Source organism: Fringilla coelebs, assembly GCF_963513975.1.
Source record: "Fringilla coelebs genome assembly, chromosome: 6".
Classification (NCBI taxonomy): Eukaryota; Metazoa; Chordata; class Aves; order Passeriformes; family Fringillidae; genus Fringilla; species Fringilla coelebs.
The window spans coordinates 17,680,131-17,698,708 of record NC_140034.1 but is presented as its reverse complement, the minus strand read 5'-3'; the positions used below and the strand labels follow the sequence as shown (position 1 = coordinate 17,698,708).

The 18,578-nt window shown below is 38.8% G+C and overlaps 1 protein-coding gene across 4 annotated transcripts in view; it reads right to left on the bottom strand.

Moving 5' to 3' along the window:
• Positions 1–664: 664 nt before the first annotated feature.
• FOXN3 (forkhead box N3) overlaps positions 665–18,578 on the bottom strand; it is a 167,779-nt gene continuing 149,865 nt past the window's right edge. For all 4 annotated transcript variants that reach the window (XM_084207702.1, XM_084207701.1, XM_084207703.1 and 1 more), the window contains 2 exons: positions 17,174–17,282; positions 665–8,069 (listed from right to left, as the gene is read on the bottom strand). In XM_084207702.1, coding sequence (XP_084063828.1) covers positions 7,520–8,069; positions 17,174–17,282 — 659 coding nt within the window. In that variant the 3' untranslated portion in view covers positions 665–7,519. The remainder of the gene's footprint in view (positions 8,070–17,173; positions 17,283–18,578) is intronic.

The window sequence follows — 18,578 nt, the reverse complement described above, 5'->3', positions numbered from 1 at the left end:
CCTTTTCAAAGTTAACCTATAGATATTTAGGGCTGTTAACAGAAAACTTTCAAAGACACAGGGTCTGAGGAATGCTGTGACTTATAAGATTGTACTATTCAGCTTAGTTTTAATTGGAGAAAGCTATGAGACCATTACAAATTTTTTATACTCCTTATTATTCATTCTCTGAAGAGAATCCTTTTGCACTGTTTTCTTCAACTCTAGACTTAGGTGGAAGGATTAATGCACAGATTACAAAGGTATGTTTGTCAGGAAGTTATATATATGCCATTAGACATTTTATTACTGTATCTCTTGATTGTTGCTAAGGAAAAAAAAACACCAACAGCAAAAGAACCCAACAAAAACCAAAACCCAAAACAAAACAAAAAACAATTCCCAATGAAATCAGCTTTGTTTCTGTGCTGCAAAACTGATGAAAAAGGAAGATCAGATCCTAACTTAACATCAGTTCAGTATGTCTAGCCATTTGCAGGAAATTAACATGAGCTGGTATCAACAGCAGTAAAGATCCAGCAACATCCCACAAGGGCCAGAACTACTTAATAATGAAAGAATTAATTTGTTAAAAAAACCCCAAACAAAACAACGACTTTTGCTCTGTCTTAATATATGAGCATATTCGGAAACTAATATTCACACAAATGCAATTGTTCAATTGATGCAACTCAGTAATTTTTATTGCAACTGGAAGACAATACATCACAGAAACTTTATGGTAGGTTTTGGGAAAGTGTTATTTACAATAATAATTGATGAAATAGTTTGTCTTTGGCAATATGATTACACATCAAGAAAATGTAAAATGCAAGTATGCCTCTAAATCAACAATTTCATATTTCCTAAAGATCAGCTGATTGCACTTGCCTTCGGACTGCTCATTTAGGTAAACACAAATACAACTTAACATCACTGTTCATTCCCCGTCACAGTTCGTATTTTAATATTGATGAAATTGGCAGTTTCAGACGCCAAGTACAGGAAAAAAAATTGGCTTATCACTGCACTAAATTAACTTATTGGCCAGTTAAGGTCCTGTGACCCTTAAGCATTGATACTAAATCTCTTGGTCTTTTGATTGCTTTATCACTTTTTCTGTAAAACAAAATACTTCAGAAATTACAGATCAGAGTATAAAAAAATGTACAAGTTCATAATGCTTTTCATACACACACAAATCATTCCCCCCAACATTTTACATCATGGCAGTTTTAAGTAGTGAGTGTGAATGATGCAGGCATGGAACTGGTTATCAGATAACAGGTATGACTTTCAATTGCTGTCCCACACACATACTCAGGAAATGTACAATGCTCTAGTAACTTAAAAATGTACTCAAGTTCAATGTCATCCAAACAAAAAAAGAAGGTCTTGGGATTTCAGGCCAGAGTAAACAAATGTAAAAGATTCCCATTTTAGATTGTCAGCCATTCCAGAGTCCAGCATGTAGTTTTAGTATTCGGTAAAATCCCTTCTAGCACTAAAGGCCAGCACAAGTTGTCATTTATCCCTTAAACCCTCGGATGATGAGCTCCTGTAACTGCTGGCCTGATCCAAAGCCTCACGAAATCCACTGAAAATAAAAAAGTGAAACAAAACCCCCTCCCACTGATTGTGAAAGGATGTTGCATCAGGCTGATATTCCCCTCTTTGAAAAGGAAATATGATACAGTAGAAAAACCATTATATAGCTTCAGATAAATATACCTTGTTTTCAATGCTAAAACAAAACCCAAACTTCCCAAACCAGGAAAGGCTACTTATTAGAACAACTCAAAAGTGACCTTTAAATTATTTCTGGTTTTAAATGTATACCAGCAAAATACAGCACCATAGACACATTAGGTTGAGACTTTTTTTGGTCAGTGAAGCTAGTACTTGTTTGCTGAACTGTGGAAGAATTATAAGGTCATGTACATGATCAAAGATAAAGCAACCCAGCTGACAAGTCTCTGCTTAATTCAAGAATAACCAGTACTAAAAATAAAAATGCAAAAATAAAAATCCCTAATAAACCACCATCAATTAATACTTTCTAAAGAAAAGGGGATTAACAGATGAATTTACAAATGTATGCAGATTTATACAGAACACTGAATGTTGTGTGTAAATCCTTATAAACTTCATCTCAAAACAGAAACACACAAAATGTATAGTTTGACTTACACATCCCATTTCAAAGGAAAAGAGACATCATTACAACTTGGTAACTGTGCTAATTGCAATATAAATCAAACAGAAATTCAGAGTTTGGCAGGTAACTAAGAGGGTTATCACTTAGGTTATATAGCAAAGTGTTGATGTATATTACATAGAGTAGTATAAATAATAAAAAAGTATTATTTAAATTAGATCACAGTGCTGCATTATGTGCATAACAGTGTTTGATATATTACTGGAGGGCTGTGAAGAACACTACTAAAACTTAACTGGTCAGACGGTCAACACTGATACTCTGTTACAATCAGGAGGATGTATGGTTCAAATGCTCTTTTGGTGGCAAAGTTAAGAAAATGTTTCAAAGTATTTCCTATAAAATATGCCAATGAGCTATTCAGGCAGTAGTGATGTGCCTGAAGGAGCTGGGTTTGCATTCTCCAGGAAGTGAAGTAAATTGCATTGGAAATGCATTTTCTCAGTAGTTTTATTCTGATCCTGGAGCACAGGAGAGTAATGTTTTCAAAAATGCCTAGGGTTGGATTAAAGCAAAAATAGTAGTAACAATAATAATAATAGTGAAATGGTAAAGGCTTCCAGGAGCACTTGGGTGTCTATAGTTCCACTAACTGCAAAGGAGACCAGACACCTTCAAGTTCTAGAAGACCTCAGATTGTGCACTGTCAGACCCACAGTGTGATTCTTGGTGTGTCCTGTGCAGGGCCAAGAGTCGGGTGGGTCCCTTCCAACTCAACATATTTTATGATTCTATGATCTACATCTTTAGATGGATTGGGATGAAAGCCAAAATCTCAGTGAAAACAAATTACCACTACTAAGAAACCAGGACAAAGTGTTGTTTTGGTAATTTTATCCGTGGTGCCATTTGGTGTACAATTTAGGATTTCATTCTCCGCTAAAGTATGTCGATGTATCTCTACCTCACTCCAGTGAAGAATGCAGCCTCCAGCTTTTTTCTGTATCTTTTCCACAAGTAGACAGTAATTCAGCTGAACACTGGGAGCCAATGCATCTCCTTAAGGTAGGAGAGGAACCAGAAGATGAACCTCAATTGCTGGAGAGAAGAGAACAGTCTCAGGACAGTTCTCTAGTCCTACAGGGCACACCTCCTCACTCCCACAATCAGCTTTTCAGCTGTAAAGCCCTGTGATCTTTGTAGAACTACTGCCAATTTTGCCAGGAGAAGATCAGAAGCAGACTGCTTTCAGAAACAGCTATGGGGTGATACATTTAAGCTGTTCAAGACCTGTGCTTGCATTTTTAAATGCAAGCAGACTCTGCACCAAAATGCAGTAGGACATCCAACTGCTTGCAGAATGCAAGCACGATCAGCAGATTTCACCTCCCTGGAGATGCTGGTGAAATCTGCTTATGGCATTAGCTCTGGCCTGCAAGAGCTTCTTGCTGCAAAAAGGCATATTCCAAAGGAACTCGCCATGAAGTCCAGTAACCCTTACAATTCATGCCCATGTGAAAGTCACCACTGAACACCTGCTGACCTCGCCCCCACCTGTCTTGGAGAAACGCTAATTTGGCAATACTTAGAGTGAGAAGCAGGGGAAGTTAGAGATTTGACAACTTCTCACCCCAAAATGGCTTAGAAGGAAAGCAAACAAGCAAAACCACACCACCTCCTATCTGGCAAGTGAGAGAGTTTGTAATACAGTGCAATTACCAGTACGTTTTGACATCATTCAGTTGAAGTAAAGACAACTCGATTAAAAGCTGACATCGTATTTCTTGGAAAACAAATCAATTTCAGTTCTTACACAAAAAAAGAGAACTTCTCTGATGGAGTAGAACCAGTTCTGACAAAGTTGTCATTGTCAGCCAGGCACAAATATGGTTTAAAAGGTGACTCCTAAATACTTTATTCAATCCAAATTATGTACTTCTCATCAACAGTCAGAGTAAGCATCAATAAGGACAAGTTGTTTTTAAAGACCAGAAATAATCCATTGATGGCAGCCCAAACTGCTGGTTCCTGAACATAACTTTGTAAAATCCTGCCAAAGAATACCTTCCTAGCAGATCACACTAGGAGAAACAAATTTTATATGAAAATAGATGCTTGCCAACATTTTAGGTTTACCAGGAAGTATATAGAGAACTTGTTGAAGTCTTAGATAGGTGTTATACATATATATCTATATATATATCTGTATAAAGTTAACCTGCCTAATTAGATATTTATGCAAAATGACTGTTTTCTAAGATGAGTAATACTAGTGGTAATTATATATTTAACCACCAAGAGTCCACATTAATGAATGGTACTTGTTTTTCAGCAGATACTGATCTCATTTGCACTGACACACTGCAATCAGAGAAGTTGCTCTGGAATTAGTGTTGTGGACAGAATCTGGCCACTGGCACACAAACACATTGCTTTCCCTGGAGGACAGAGATGGCTGAGCCATGGTTTGTATTTTTTGCCACTAGATTTTTCAGTGCTGTTTTTGGTAAATATTAAGCTGCTCCCGAGCTGATAAAACTAAGCATTAATGAGCAAAGGTAGTGGCAAAGTGATACTGCAGTATCTTCTATTTCAAATGACTGTCCCAAAAGTCTGTAAAAGATGACCAGGTTCTCTTGTACAGGGTTGTGTGCTTCACCACCTACAGACTTTGGCTGTAGAGAGCATGGACCTGGGAAGAAGCAGATTATCCCAGTCTGATCAGACAAGGGAAATGTTATGGCTCATTCATCTCTGTGCTACGTGGTCAAGGGACTGGTCCTTCCTGTTTTCCCCAACGTTATCTAAAGGGCTGCAGGCAGCCAAGAGAAGATACTCTCTATGTGCTCCTCACTTGACTAATGCTGGGAATCAATGCTGCATGCATTGGCCCCTGCAGACTGAGAGGATCAAGGCTGTTTCTCGTACTATCCATGGCTCTCTCCTTCCTTATCTCCTAAGCTGGCAGTTGTGTTGAGCTCTGGCAGCTATCAAGCTGCCCATGGATCCCAGGACATGCTGGCTGAGATGGGAGGAGAGGCACACTTTTGCTGTGCTGCCCTGTTCTTTACAAAACGCTTGCAGGGCACGGAACCAGGTCCAGACCAGCCTGTCCTTCAGTCCTTCCACCTCCTAACTGAGCACACACCACAGGTATCTCCAAATACAACTTTCAGCTCACTGCACTGAGTAGGAAGTCAAACCCTTCTCTAACTCACTCTTCATAAACTAGATCCATCTTGGTGAAACTGCTGCCTGAAACAGCTGTTAGTGATAAATCTAAACCTATACTCTTTAAGAAACCAACCATTTTGTTCTCTTAAGTGGTTGGTTTCTGGGATTTTCTTTTCGCCTCTAGGATATTCTAAGTGTAGAATTTTTCATGCCAAATGCAAGCATCCAGGTGAGAGAGACTGTTTCGTTTATTTCACAGCTTTTCTGTGCTGTAGTGATTTTCAGCCTCATAGTCATCCTTACCAGAGTAGCACTGTACCTGAATCACACTCTCTGTAACACTGGTTTTTATTCGGACACCTCCATAAGGCTCTTAACTAACTTCAATTTTTCATGGCAAATTAGCAAAGCTATTTTCTTGTCTACTTATTCCTGAATCAAATCAGAGAGTTTTCCTCAATTAACCTCCCATTATTTTCTTGATTCTGTCATACACACTCACTACTAAATTTGCCCTCAGATTATTGCGTCATGTTACACATGTACAGACGAAGAAAAGACACACTTTTACTTTTTTCTTTTTTTTTTTCTTTTTTTTTAACAGAAGTAGGGAGAGGGGGCTGAATGTGCAGACAAGGCAGTATAATTCAACCATCCAAGCCCTACCAGAGCATGAAGATTTTATTTTTTAATATTGCAGAGTAAGTTCCCCAACAGTCAGTGTTTGTCCCTGAAGAAGGTTAAACCTTAAACACCTGCTTCAAAAAAACCCCAACGACAACAAAAAAGAACCAAAACAAAACCAAAACAAAAAAAAAATAAAACCCCCAAAAAACAAACTCTAAGCCTAAGGGCTTAAAAATTAGAGGCATAGCCTTTTTCTCTATTTTCTATATTTATATGAAAATAATTCATGCTTCATGCTAAATACATTATTTACCTTACAAGAACTTTGTCATCTTTGAATAAAAAAAATTGTTTGCTTTTTGTTTTCCCCCTTTCCCTAAAGAATCCATGCAATGTGGATCAAATTTCTTCTGCTGGCTATGCTGGTTGAATCTGGAAATTTGTTGTCATTTTTGCACAGATGAATCCTGACTGATGGTCACTGCACACTCACTTCTGAGGGCAGTGTAGGAGCTCTTTTGTTAAACTTCTGAATTTTACTGTTCATCAATATGCTTTCCTTCTATTTTTAAATACAGATTACTACTAATGGCAGGTTTTGTAGCTTTGTTTTCCCTGTTAGATCAAGGATGTGATCCACAGAAAAATATTCTGATGTACATTGTATCTACTGTAATTTCTTAAACTTGATTACTTTTCACTCAGGCAGTTTAGAAGACATAGTTTGTTTTTCCCTATTACTATCATTTTTTGCACGCAGTGCCAATCTTCAGGCTTATGGCTTTTTGAACATTCTTTCAATTTAATATAGAAGACAGAATTCAATGGTTAACGATGCTACTAACAGTCACACCCCTCCCATTTCATTATTTCACTGAAACTCATTGCATACATTGTTTAAATTTCCTCAGACTTAGAGTTATCAGTCTTCACATAATGAGCCACATAGGATACGTGACACACTAGAAGTGCATTACTGCTTGCCCAGTTGCCACCAGTGGCTGTCCAAAGACTTGTGTGGCACAACATCTACAAGTGCCACTAAACAATTCTTGGATGAGAAGTACGTGCCTCCTCTTTCCCACAAATCTCTTTATTCACATTCACTTCTAACCCAATTGTAAGGCCATTAAAAAGATTCTTAAGGGCCAGGCCTGAATGAATACTAAATTATGCACAGCTCTTCTACTATAAGAGGGATTTCCAAGTGCCCAATTTTACTCCCATCACATTAATGTTGATATCACTGCGTATTCAACCATGCATTTTTGACAAGCTGGAGAAAGCAATGGCGATTTTGGCTTTTTTTGTTAATTTTTTGTCTTCACGTAATGAAAAGCTTTTGTAAATTAGCTGAGTGTCAGTATGAGTTCTATGGCTTCAATCTCCTTTAAAAATAAAAATCTTAAGGGTCAAAAAAAAAAAAACAAACCCCAAACAAAAAAACCCAAATAAACAAAACAAAAAGAAATAGAAGAAAAATAAAAAAGGAAAAAATTGCTGATATTGCCACAAATCATTAGAATTCACCTGACGTGCTGAAACAAAACTTTGTAAGTTCAAACAAATCATTGATTTGTTCTAATTTTTTGTGGTTTCCTTTTGCTCTTTCTGCCCCTTTGCCGTCCGATTGGTGATGTTGTTCAAACAGGATCGAATTCCTGCTAAATGCAGGAGTGATCCTGCTGCTTCTTTCATCTCCTCATCGTCACTCTCAGGGGGCTTTTCTGTACGTCTCTTTTTAAGAGGCAGCGTGTCACTTGGTACTTTTTTCGCCTTCATTAAATGTTGCCTTTTCTTGTGCTGGGATGCATATCCACTGTCAGCTAAAGAATCCTTGGTCTCCTTCCGACTTTGCTTTTTGTCCTCCTCTTCTGTTTCGCTATGGCTCTCGTGGCTCTGGAAGCTAACTTCACTTCCTTCACTGCTGTCTTGGCTACCTTTAGTTGCAAATTCGTACTGGTCATCAGCCGAGGAAGAAGAAACGGAGTCACTAGCAGGTGATGTGCTCCTGTGGTTGGAAGATTTGGCACTGCTGTAGTTGTGATCCTCCTTTGGGTCACCGCTAACAACTGGAGAGCCGCAGGACTGTTCGCTTTCCGTCCGCATCCGGCAGTTTGTTATTCCATTCCTGTAAAAACAAATCCAAGCAGTCTTAGAAGCCACAGAGATGTGATCCTGCTTCAAAGCAAAAGATGATAAAGCCAACTGACAGATAAATTGAAATTACAATCTGAAACGATGACTATCAAAGTAATGTCCATGCGAGCTGGTTTCAAAGCCTAATTGCTCGTGGATTGGACTTAACATACAAAATAAGCCAAAAGATGCAAAATAGCACAAAAAGCAGGAAGAAGAAGGGGATGGTTACAAATAAATGATGTGTAACAGTATTGATTTAAATTTCAGTTAATAGTTACACTTTCAAAAATTAAAAAGAAAACTCCCCAACATTATTTTATCTACTGGGTTAGTAAACTGATAAGTTGCATAAATAGCCCCATCATCTTTTGCATATAAAGTGATACTACAAAAAAACATGCGAAAGAGACGCTAGTTTTCTGGGGCAATTCCTCGCCTCCTCTGAAAGACACTTTCCAGCTCTAATGCCAACTTGCATTCCAGGGTTCACCTGGGAAGTAACACAACTTCTATTTAGGACTCTGCAAGAGAAGGAACAACCAGGTCCAGCCACAGTTCTGATTCTGATCAGTTAATAAATAACCTTAAACGCAATGCAATCTTAAGCCACTAGCTGCCAAGAAAATATTAGAATGTGTTCAAAAACAAGCAGTAGAAAAAATAAATCTGGATTTGCTCTAGAAGCTGTCATTTTCTCCTTTGGTTTTATGGCACCCTGTGCAGTGAGAACTACTGCAGCATGATATGTTTAAAAATGAATAGGTTTTTTTCTGGAGTGAAAAGTATTAGAGCATTGCCACTGACTTTAAAAAACAGAATACAATGCTTACAATACTATTAAAGAAGGCACTGATTCTGTGCCATGCAAAACTCCTGCTGAAAAGGAGAAGAGCAGGATGCTCCTCATTGAGTAAAGACATTGTCACTGCCACCTGCTAGTTTACCAGCCTTGAACCTCTCTGTCAGTTAGAAAAAAATCCAACAAAAAAATCAAGCTGTTTAAACCATCACATGATAATCTGATTTAAACTTGCCATCTTTGTGTTACCATTGGAGTGCTTTTGCACACTTGGGGCAGTGTTGGATTAAACCTCTTTCTTAAACACACACATTGAACATGGATGTTTCTTAAGAGCAATGGCAAAGTGGCAAGTCCAGAGTATTACTGCTCTTCTACTTTAAAAAATGGGAAAGTACTTGAGATTTCAGGCAATGGACCTCATGTATAGTTTCATTACACAAGAAACAGCAGAGCATTACCCTTTTCTGAAAGGTAAGGTTGAAAGGTGGGAAAAATAAGAGTAGTATGTAATTCCACAGTTCCTGTTCATCTAAATGGCCTTGTCTGCAAGAGCTTGCTGAGATAAGAAAGCCCCTTGCATTTATGAACCAGTGACAGGACAATGCTGGAAGGCAGCAAATTCATCAGTCATTCCAAATGTTATTTACAGTGCTTTCAAAGAAATGTATAGAATAGAAGGTACACTTATTAGCAAAGAATGCCTCTTGCCAACCTCTTTTGCTCAACAAAATTACTTTTGCCTAGCTTTCTGAGTAGATGTATGATCCATAAATTCCATATAGAACCCAGAAGGAATACACAAAGCTCCTTCAATTATTAATAACTAAGTGCAATGTCATTCATGATTGTGCAGCAAGCCAGCTGCATTTACTCTGTGATGGCTTGCAACTGCAGGGGTTGTCATTAGAGGATGCCAAATGCTTAGAATAAGAAATCATCCATACTAAGCTAGTTATAAGGTGAATTTATAACCAACTCCTTAAGATCAGCCATTACAAGGAAGCATGTGATGCATTTTAAGCGACAGATTCTTCATTTTTAGGGTAAATTTACATTTAAAGATGTTAAAAATTATCATAAATTAGCATAAAATTAAACTTACTTGATTTTACAAGGCAGCTAAAAGTCACAGCAATATGGCTTACTAAAAATCACACACTACTAATTTTCCATTAAAAAAATAACAATCAATTCTTGCTCCAAGAAAACAAGTACAGTACAATAGGTGGGAACTCAAATGAAATTCCTACTGACTTCAAGTGAACAAGGTTTCTAATGGATGTGATTTAAACCAAGACACCCATTTTTATGCTATTTAGATCTATTCTTGTGAGTTTGTACCAAGATACTGCCAATAAAAGGAAAGTCACAGCTCGATCGAGCAGCGCAGCAGCCATGTGCCAAAGGGACATCCCTGATTTACCCTGCTCTTGAGTCTCTAGTGTTGCCTTTTAAGGGGCTATAATTTGGATTCAAAAGCTCTGCCCATGGGACTTACTCCAATTCCTCCAAATCAGCACAAAAATAGAATGAAATGCCCAGGGAGTACAGAGGGATGTACCAGGGGAGGGGGTACTGTGAGGTTGGCATCCCACAGTGAGTGCAAACAGAGATGCTGGTAAAGAAAAACAGAAGTTTACGAAGAGGTGCAAAAAAAGAATTGCTTAAAAAAAAAAAAAAGGGAGAAAAGAAAATACCAATACACTTCAGAAGAAAGTGGAACTGGTCAGGAAATGGATAGCATTTGCATCTCAGAAAAATCTTTGAGTTTCACTTACATTTTGAAAGATTTCCAACCAGTTCTGCTTGAGGAAATACAAAAGGAAGAGAAAGCAGGTCAAGGAGAGAATTAGCAAAGGATATTTGCAGAAAAGTAAAAAGTTATACAGGCAGAATGCTTTAGGATATTCATAACATCAAAAGTCATGTACCCTGAAAGTAAATCTGATCTGTATCTTAATATGCAATAGCTCAAACATTAGATAAATTACTTATAACTGATATTAGTAGATTAGTAAGAGCTGAATGAACTAATATCTAAACAATTAATATTCCACATGTCATCATATTCTACCAATGTCATCAGAAGCCAGACAGGACTCATGGTAGCTAGATCTCAAGTTAGAGGAAATAAAGTCCTTTGTACAGTGTTAGTGCCTCTGCCTTTCAGAGAGGTCTTCCTCAGGTGGAGAAAAGTGAGTCTGTCATTTTACCAAGTACAGGCATATCTTCCTTAAATTTCTCTGCTAGCTTGAAAGAAAGATAGGTAATCACATTCTGTTTGCAAAATGGCAAAGGTTTTGCTGAAAAAAAACTTACTGCATTTCACACTGGAGACAGGTATATTCCTTTGATGAACAAAGAAAACCTATGTGGAGTTTAAATATCACCTTAATCTACCTCTGATCCTTCTGGATGACAGATACTGTGTACCCACAGATGACAGTTTTTGGATGTAACTGGAAGCACACAGTTAGAAGACACAACAAAAACAGTAAAGGTAAGCTGGGTTTGTAGATTTTGACACGTTCCAGGTTTGCAAAAAAAAAAAAAAAATCACTTTTTTTTTTTATTTCAAAGGGAAATTCAGAACAGCCAGAACTTTTGGCTACAGCTAGTTGAGCTGCTTCTTAAAACCACTACAGACTAGCAGACAGAAGGATGAGCAAGCATATGAGATGTAAGTGGTGCTCACTTGCTCTACAATGAGATTCTGTCAGGGGTTACTGAGTTAAAAGTCAACAGTGAGCTGCTCACAATAGTGACAGAAGCTCTTACAAAGGTACTTCAGAGAAAAATTGTATGCAAAGGACCACAGTAAATACACTTCATGAACTGCCAGCAGTATCAGCAGCAGATCTGAAATTAAACCAAATGGAGCCCCGTGCATTTTGCAAAGAAAGAATAATCAAGTCAGTCAGCATTACTGTCCTTTAGTTGCTAAAGGATTCCTTTGGCTCCCAAGGATAATTCATCCTGCCTGTTACAGGTGGGGAGGGGAATGCAATGCAACTGGGATGATCTGGGGTTTGTTAAGTTGATCACACCAGTAGTAAGCACTACAAAGATACAATTAAGAATTTATGAAAGGAAATACCTAGCAATTCCTTTATCTAAGGAAAAATAGTAATTCAGAGATAATGTAAGTGAACGATAATAATTCTACTTATGCTTTGGCATCTACTCTGCACATGCAATGTTTGTTTTATTTATTCACTGCTTGAATGGCTGCTTCAAGGGAGGAAAATAGAAGCAAAAATAAAGCCAGCATGAGAAATAAAGTCACGATAATTAAAGCTATGCCCAAGGAATAATTGAGTAATTGCTCTATAATTTTGAAGTGCAAATAATCCTAAATAACCATTTTCCATCTTCAGATAAGGTTAAGCACAAAAGTCATTCTTGTCATGCCCCAGTGATCAGGAGCTGCATAAGGACTGTGGCATTAATAGCAGAAGAACAGGTATTTTAAAATCTACTCATGATGAAGTGGGTAAGGTTTGTTAGTGTTGCATTTTGGTACTCCAAAATGCAACACTAACAAACCTTACCTACTTTTTGTTGTCTTTCTGCTTGTTTGAAAGATGAGGGATGCACAACACAACTAACTGGTCCCAACTCAATCCATGCCTCAGAAGTGATCAGCTCCTCCCTGCCAACTCTCCCAGTTTATGCTCTGTGGTATGGAATATCCCTTTGGCCGGTTCAGGTCACCTGCCCTGCCCCTGCTCCCTTCTTGTGCACCTGCTCACTGGCACAGCATGGGAAACTGAAAAGTCCTTGACTTGGGACAAGTTCTGCTCAGTAAGTAAACCATTAGCAGATTATCAACATTATTCTTCTACTAAAGCCAACACACAGCTCTGTACTGGCTACTAGGAAGAAAATGAACTCCATGCAAGCCAAAACCAGGACAGAGAAGAATTTGGTGAAGAAGAATTGGATAAAATGGGGAAAAAACATTATTTCCCATTAATTTTTATTTTTAACCTGCAGTAATTTAAAACCCAAGGTATTTCTAACAAACAGTATCAAAAATAATCTAACCTATTACCTAGGTATATGTAGCATATAAGTAAATTTAAAAAAAAAAATTACCAAGGATATTTTGCAAAACATCTTCTGCAAAATAACCTGAACCAAATTACAAGGCCTATGCTAAACAGCTGGTAAGATTCTCTGTGGGGTGAATTTCCATCAACCTCACCTCAGTGGATCTGTCCACATCAGGCATATGAGAGGCTTAGGCTCAGTAGTTCTACTGCACAGCAGCAGGACTTGGACACAGTCATAAACCACCCACACACTATGGATAACTGCAGAAAATTACAAATATCATGGTGAAACTGACGTTACACAATCTCAAATGTTAGATCAACTTCCAAGCTTGTGCTCTTCCCAAGTGTTGGTGTAACAGGTCATACCTGACTCCTGTGGAAGGTGATTACATATGGTAAAAACTTTGTGCACCTTGCCAAGACATGTCAATGTCATATGCACTGGCCACTTCAACAGATACCATCCCTACCAAAGCAACACAGAAGTCCTCCTAGGAGAACATTTAAAAGGTATTTTCCAATGGATGATGATGGGAAGAGCAAGAGCTCACTTTCACAACCAACTCCTTGCTGTATGTAAGGAACTACTGGCTTTGCCTACTTTCAGTGAATACCTCTGTCAGTCAGTATCTTCTACATATGCAGACTGTCACTGCATTTGCTTTTAGATTCTCTCAGGGAACTATATAGGGAAATGGTCTGCCAAAAATATCCCCAAAATACGATGGATCTCATGCTAGAGACACGCTACACGCTGTGCAGCTTTGAAGCGTTATTTTTCCCTGCTGTTTTTGGGTGGGTCTTAGACTTGTCAGCCACAACATGGAAAATATGGATGGTAAACAAGCTAAAAGGGGTGTGAATAAAGTAAATAAAAAGCTACTGTCAAAACACATCCAATTATGCTCTGCTGTGGAGATTTAACACCAGAGGATGATTTTAAAAGTAAAGATAGTGTGGGATGCCTTTCCATTTGTAGATTAGTTTGGAATGAAAGGCCTATTTGTGCAATTTAAGCCAAATGCACTACAAAATAATGATGAACTCCTCAACTGCAATTTGTTATTCATGGAAAGTCATCTTTGTTAAATAATTTCCAGGAGGGTTTTTTAACCCAAAGGACTTAATTCAATTGTACCTTATTTTATATATAAAATATAAAGTAATTACATGTAATTACAAGGGAAGAGCAACACATTGATACCTTGTACAGGAACAAAATAGGCCAATGCATTCAGTCACACTGTCGAAGTCGAACAGCACAGTAAACTTTTCTATTGATGGGAGTTAACCCATTAGAAATCACAGACTTCAGCTTCTTAGTCCAATGCTATAGTTTTGGCCTCCTTTCTGAACAACAAATTAGTCAAAACACCCCACATAATTGCAAATTTAACCCAAGACCACACTTTTTCTTACTGTGTTTTGGCACTATTGGCACTGCACAACAGAACAACATACAACAAGCTATTTGCACCAGCTTGGGGGACAACTAAACCAAAGACCATTACAATATTGAGGAAATAAAACACAAAATTAAAAAAACAGCTCAGACAGCAAGGAAGTGCCAAGAGAAGACCAGCATCTTACAGAGGAACCTCTGATTCCTACATATGGTAACTAAAGAAAAACAGGTATGAGGTTTCATTTATTATGCAACTGTCTGCTACCAGAAAATGCTAATGGGTCCCCTATGAGAATGATGAAAACTACCTTCTTCAGGTGGCTTTAGGCCTTTCATTTACAGCACCAAAGGAACACTTCTCAATAACAGACATTTCATTTAAAAAATCTTAGAAAGAAGCTGTCTGGCTTCTCAATATACAGGCAGAGGCACACAATTTCAGCAGAAAACTTAACAGGAGACTGTACGACCTACCATGGCTGCCCAGACCTCACTCCTGGTAAAAGCTAGTGGGAAAATCAACCTTCCTGCACCTGAACAGGTCTGAAAACATCCCCTGCCAGCATGACTGGACCGTCATCCTCTGTGCAGGAATGACAGCTCAATCTGAGCTGTCCACCTACTCTTAAATTGCTAAAGAAGGCTGTATGGATGCTGTGGTAAATTTCCCCTGCTGCACATTATAAGCAGAAGTTATTCTCATGAGACACCATGAAAGCTCAACATGACAGGTCCTATTTAGTCTTGTGCATCTGAGGAGAGGGGTTGGCACCAAGAAACAGTGTAATTTTCACAGGAACTGATAACAGAGGTATCCAGTTTTGAGAGGACCAGATGATGTTCTAAGAGGCATTGTGAATCCAGATTGATCTTCTTCCCAAAGAAATTCTGAATAGTATTATCCCTGAGGGAAACAAGACAAAACTGCCTGCTGAACTCGCTCTGTTGAAGAGAGTCCCCTGACTTCTCAAAAGCTTTCAAAGCCTCTTGTCTGTGTCTCCCTCTGCCTTTCAAGAATTAAAAGCGGGGATATTGCAGGAGATTTTAAATATGAGCAGACATTATGCACACCAGGAATATATTCATAGCAAGCTATTTCTAATACTGCCTAAGGCTGGAGAAGAGAACAAAAAGAATTAGAAATGTCTGCATTAACTAATGATAAATGCTTTTCTGTGAGACAGAGCAAAAAGAACGTAAGCAAGGGAGGGGTAAAATCCCTAATTTCCCATCTCTACATTAACAGGTAGCTGGTAAAGATCCCGTTCTCTACCTGCTGGGAAAAAATAATGAGAAACAGTCCTTTGAAAATGTATAAAATTTAACTAGATACAGCTTTAAAACACAGCAATTTGAGGATGCCTACACAGAAGTAAGTTTTCAAGTGGCCTGGAAGTAAAACAATTCTATTTCCTCCATGAGTCAATCTTGATTATGAAACAGAGTCTAAGCAGGAAACACAGATAAACTCTAGAGAGAATATTGAGACCACTATGTCCTCCATTTAGCTTGAAAACCTCATAAAAATTATATATAATTAATGATCTAGTAGTCCTATGGCTCTGTAATCCCCACTGGAGCAGAATACAAGTCCTGGGTGAAGCCAGTGGCAAAGCTGATGAAGAGAGCTGACCCTTGCTGCTAGCAAGGCCAAGCTATGGTAAAGAGAGATGGAGAGGAAGTCTGCAGAATTCTGGAGGATGACCCTTGGGGTTGCATCCCTTCAGTGTAGCAAATGGAAAAACAGCTGAAGAACTTGCTCATCAAAAAATATGGATTTTATTCCAATTATTGTCTTCCCCTCTATGCATTTTAAGCATCAAGACTACATGAATGTCATAGGCTCTCTCTGTCTTTCTCTCCATTTACTGGATGGAAATACTGACTCAAGGGGCTAGACACTGATTCTGAAAAGGGATAAAAAATAAAAAAAACCCCATGTAAATAGTGATAGAATTAGACCTACCTAGATACTTTATTTCACTGCCTTGCAGCCCTTTCCTGAGAAAAGAGAGTGTAATGGGAACAGCACCATGAAGCGAGGTCAGCACTAATTATGAAACCCCACCCAGAATACCCAACTGCCTGAGCTGAAATAGCTTTTGCCGATACTGAGAGTTCTGAAAGAGGAGAGCACTGGCAGTACACTTGACCAAATTAATCTCTGTTGTGACTGACTGAAAATGGAGCTACACCCGGGGCAAATTGTTCTTCCACCAATAAACCAGCACTGCTTTAAGCAAAACAAACCACTGAACCACAGTTCCTACTGCCATCACTAGATGTCTCTTACTGCCCTGCTTCCTGATAGTTGAGCATCTTAAACAACATTTTACCCTTGAATGTTTCAGTATAACCTTGAAATAAAACTGTAGTGAAAGAAACTGCCTCACAAAGATCTAAGTTAATAACAAAACGACAGCTCTATGTTCAAACAGCTTTCAGGATTTGCTTTAACATTATTGATACTCTTCTCTCTGGTATTTAATCCAGGAAAAAGTCTTTAAGAAAAAGAAGAGAGGGGAGGAGCAGGAAAAAGCAACTGCACTTAGTAAAACAGGCCACTATAGGAGATCTCACCACAAACTGCCTGCAATTTGCTAGTGAAAATAGAAGTGTTTTTCACAAACCACCATGCAACAGACAGATATGCCATGACTATCTTGCTAAGGATGATATCCCAAGAATTTTAGGTGACACAATTTTATTTCATTTAGAACCTCACAAGCATTGCAAAGCAGCAAAATACCCAGAGCTCACATATACTTTTACATTTTTTGCAGAATGCTGAATTATTTCATACAGATCCCACAATGATGCACTCTTACCTCACTGCGACAGCCATGCTCCCTATAGGGTTGATTGGCAATGGCCTGGCTCCAGGAAATATTCCTCTACTCAGTACTCGAGCTCCATTTTGTATCACTCCCGAAGGAACTAAAAACAAAACAAAACACAGAATGTTATTTCTTTTAAAGTAAAAGTTAGAAAAGTACAGGAGCAAAATGTGGAACTCGAGCTTTTCAACGTACTTGAAAACCATTAGAGAGGCTTGTGCAGTACACTGCTTACCTTGGACATCTCAGCCTCGAGTCTTCTGAGCCATTCTATTTCCAAAGTGATTTTCATGGCAAACAATGATAACATGGCTTGCCAAAGCCACTGCCTGACCTAGTTGCTGCAGATCATTCCTTGTACAAATGAATCACTTTTGTTTTGTAATTGCTGTTCTGCTGCAAATGCATGTGCTTAGAGTCAAAACCAGCTATGAGCACAGATATAACTATTTTGTCTACAAAAAGAAACAATGACCCCTTACAGATAAACAGAACACAAGTATTTCACTGCAAGATCACAGCTGACATCTTTTTATCATCCCAGTTTACTTTCTGAGCAGCAATATCTCGGCCCCCCATCTCTGCAAAACAAAATATTAACTACAAATATGTATTTAGCAGGAAGAGAATGCGAAGAGGCTGAAAAGCCATTATGTCCATAGCACTAATTAGGCCCTGCCTCTGGCCATCCATGACCCTGCCAGGCAGCCTGGCAGCAGTCCCGCGCCTCCGGCACACGGCCGGGTCACGGCCCAGCCTCCCTCACCCAACACGTGCTGATGCCACTGACACCAACTCCTAGGTACTGACCACTACAGACAAGACATTTCACTGGGCTCTTCATCAAAAACTGCAGCTCTGGCCAACAAGATTTTAGGTTACACCCGAGTACTTGCTTTCTACCCAGGCACGTTCCTGTACACTGCTCAGCCCAGGGCAGACAGCTGAACAAGCTGCAGAGAAGCACTAGTCAGGCACCACCACCGCAAGAGTGCCCTTAGCAAGTCCCAGGATTTTCCTGCTCCACTGTGAGATGCAAGACTACCAAACACAGTTCTTAGTCTAGGCCCTCATCAGGGACCTACTTGCATGTAATGGCATTTGTTTGCACTGCTGTTATGTCCCTTCAGTTTGGGACAGTCACCTCACTACAGCCTCCACCTGAACTTGCTTCTTTAACATCCACAGCCAGCCAGCTGACACACATTCTATTTACTAGAAGTCATCCTTCACATCATAACTTCCCCCCACAGGGAATGTCCAAAAAGAGAAAGATGACCATTACTCTTTTTATATTATTTTTAAACCTACAGATATTATATAAACACTTGTAAGATAAATGTAAACCGTATTACTTTATATACACCCACAGAATTTATTTTTAAACAAATTACAC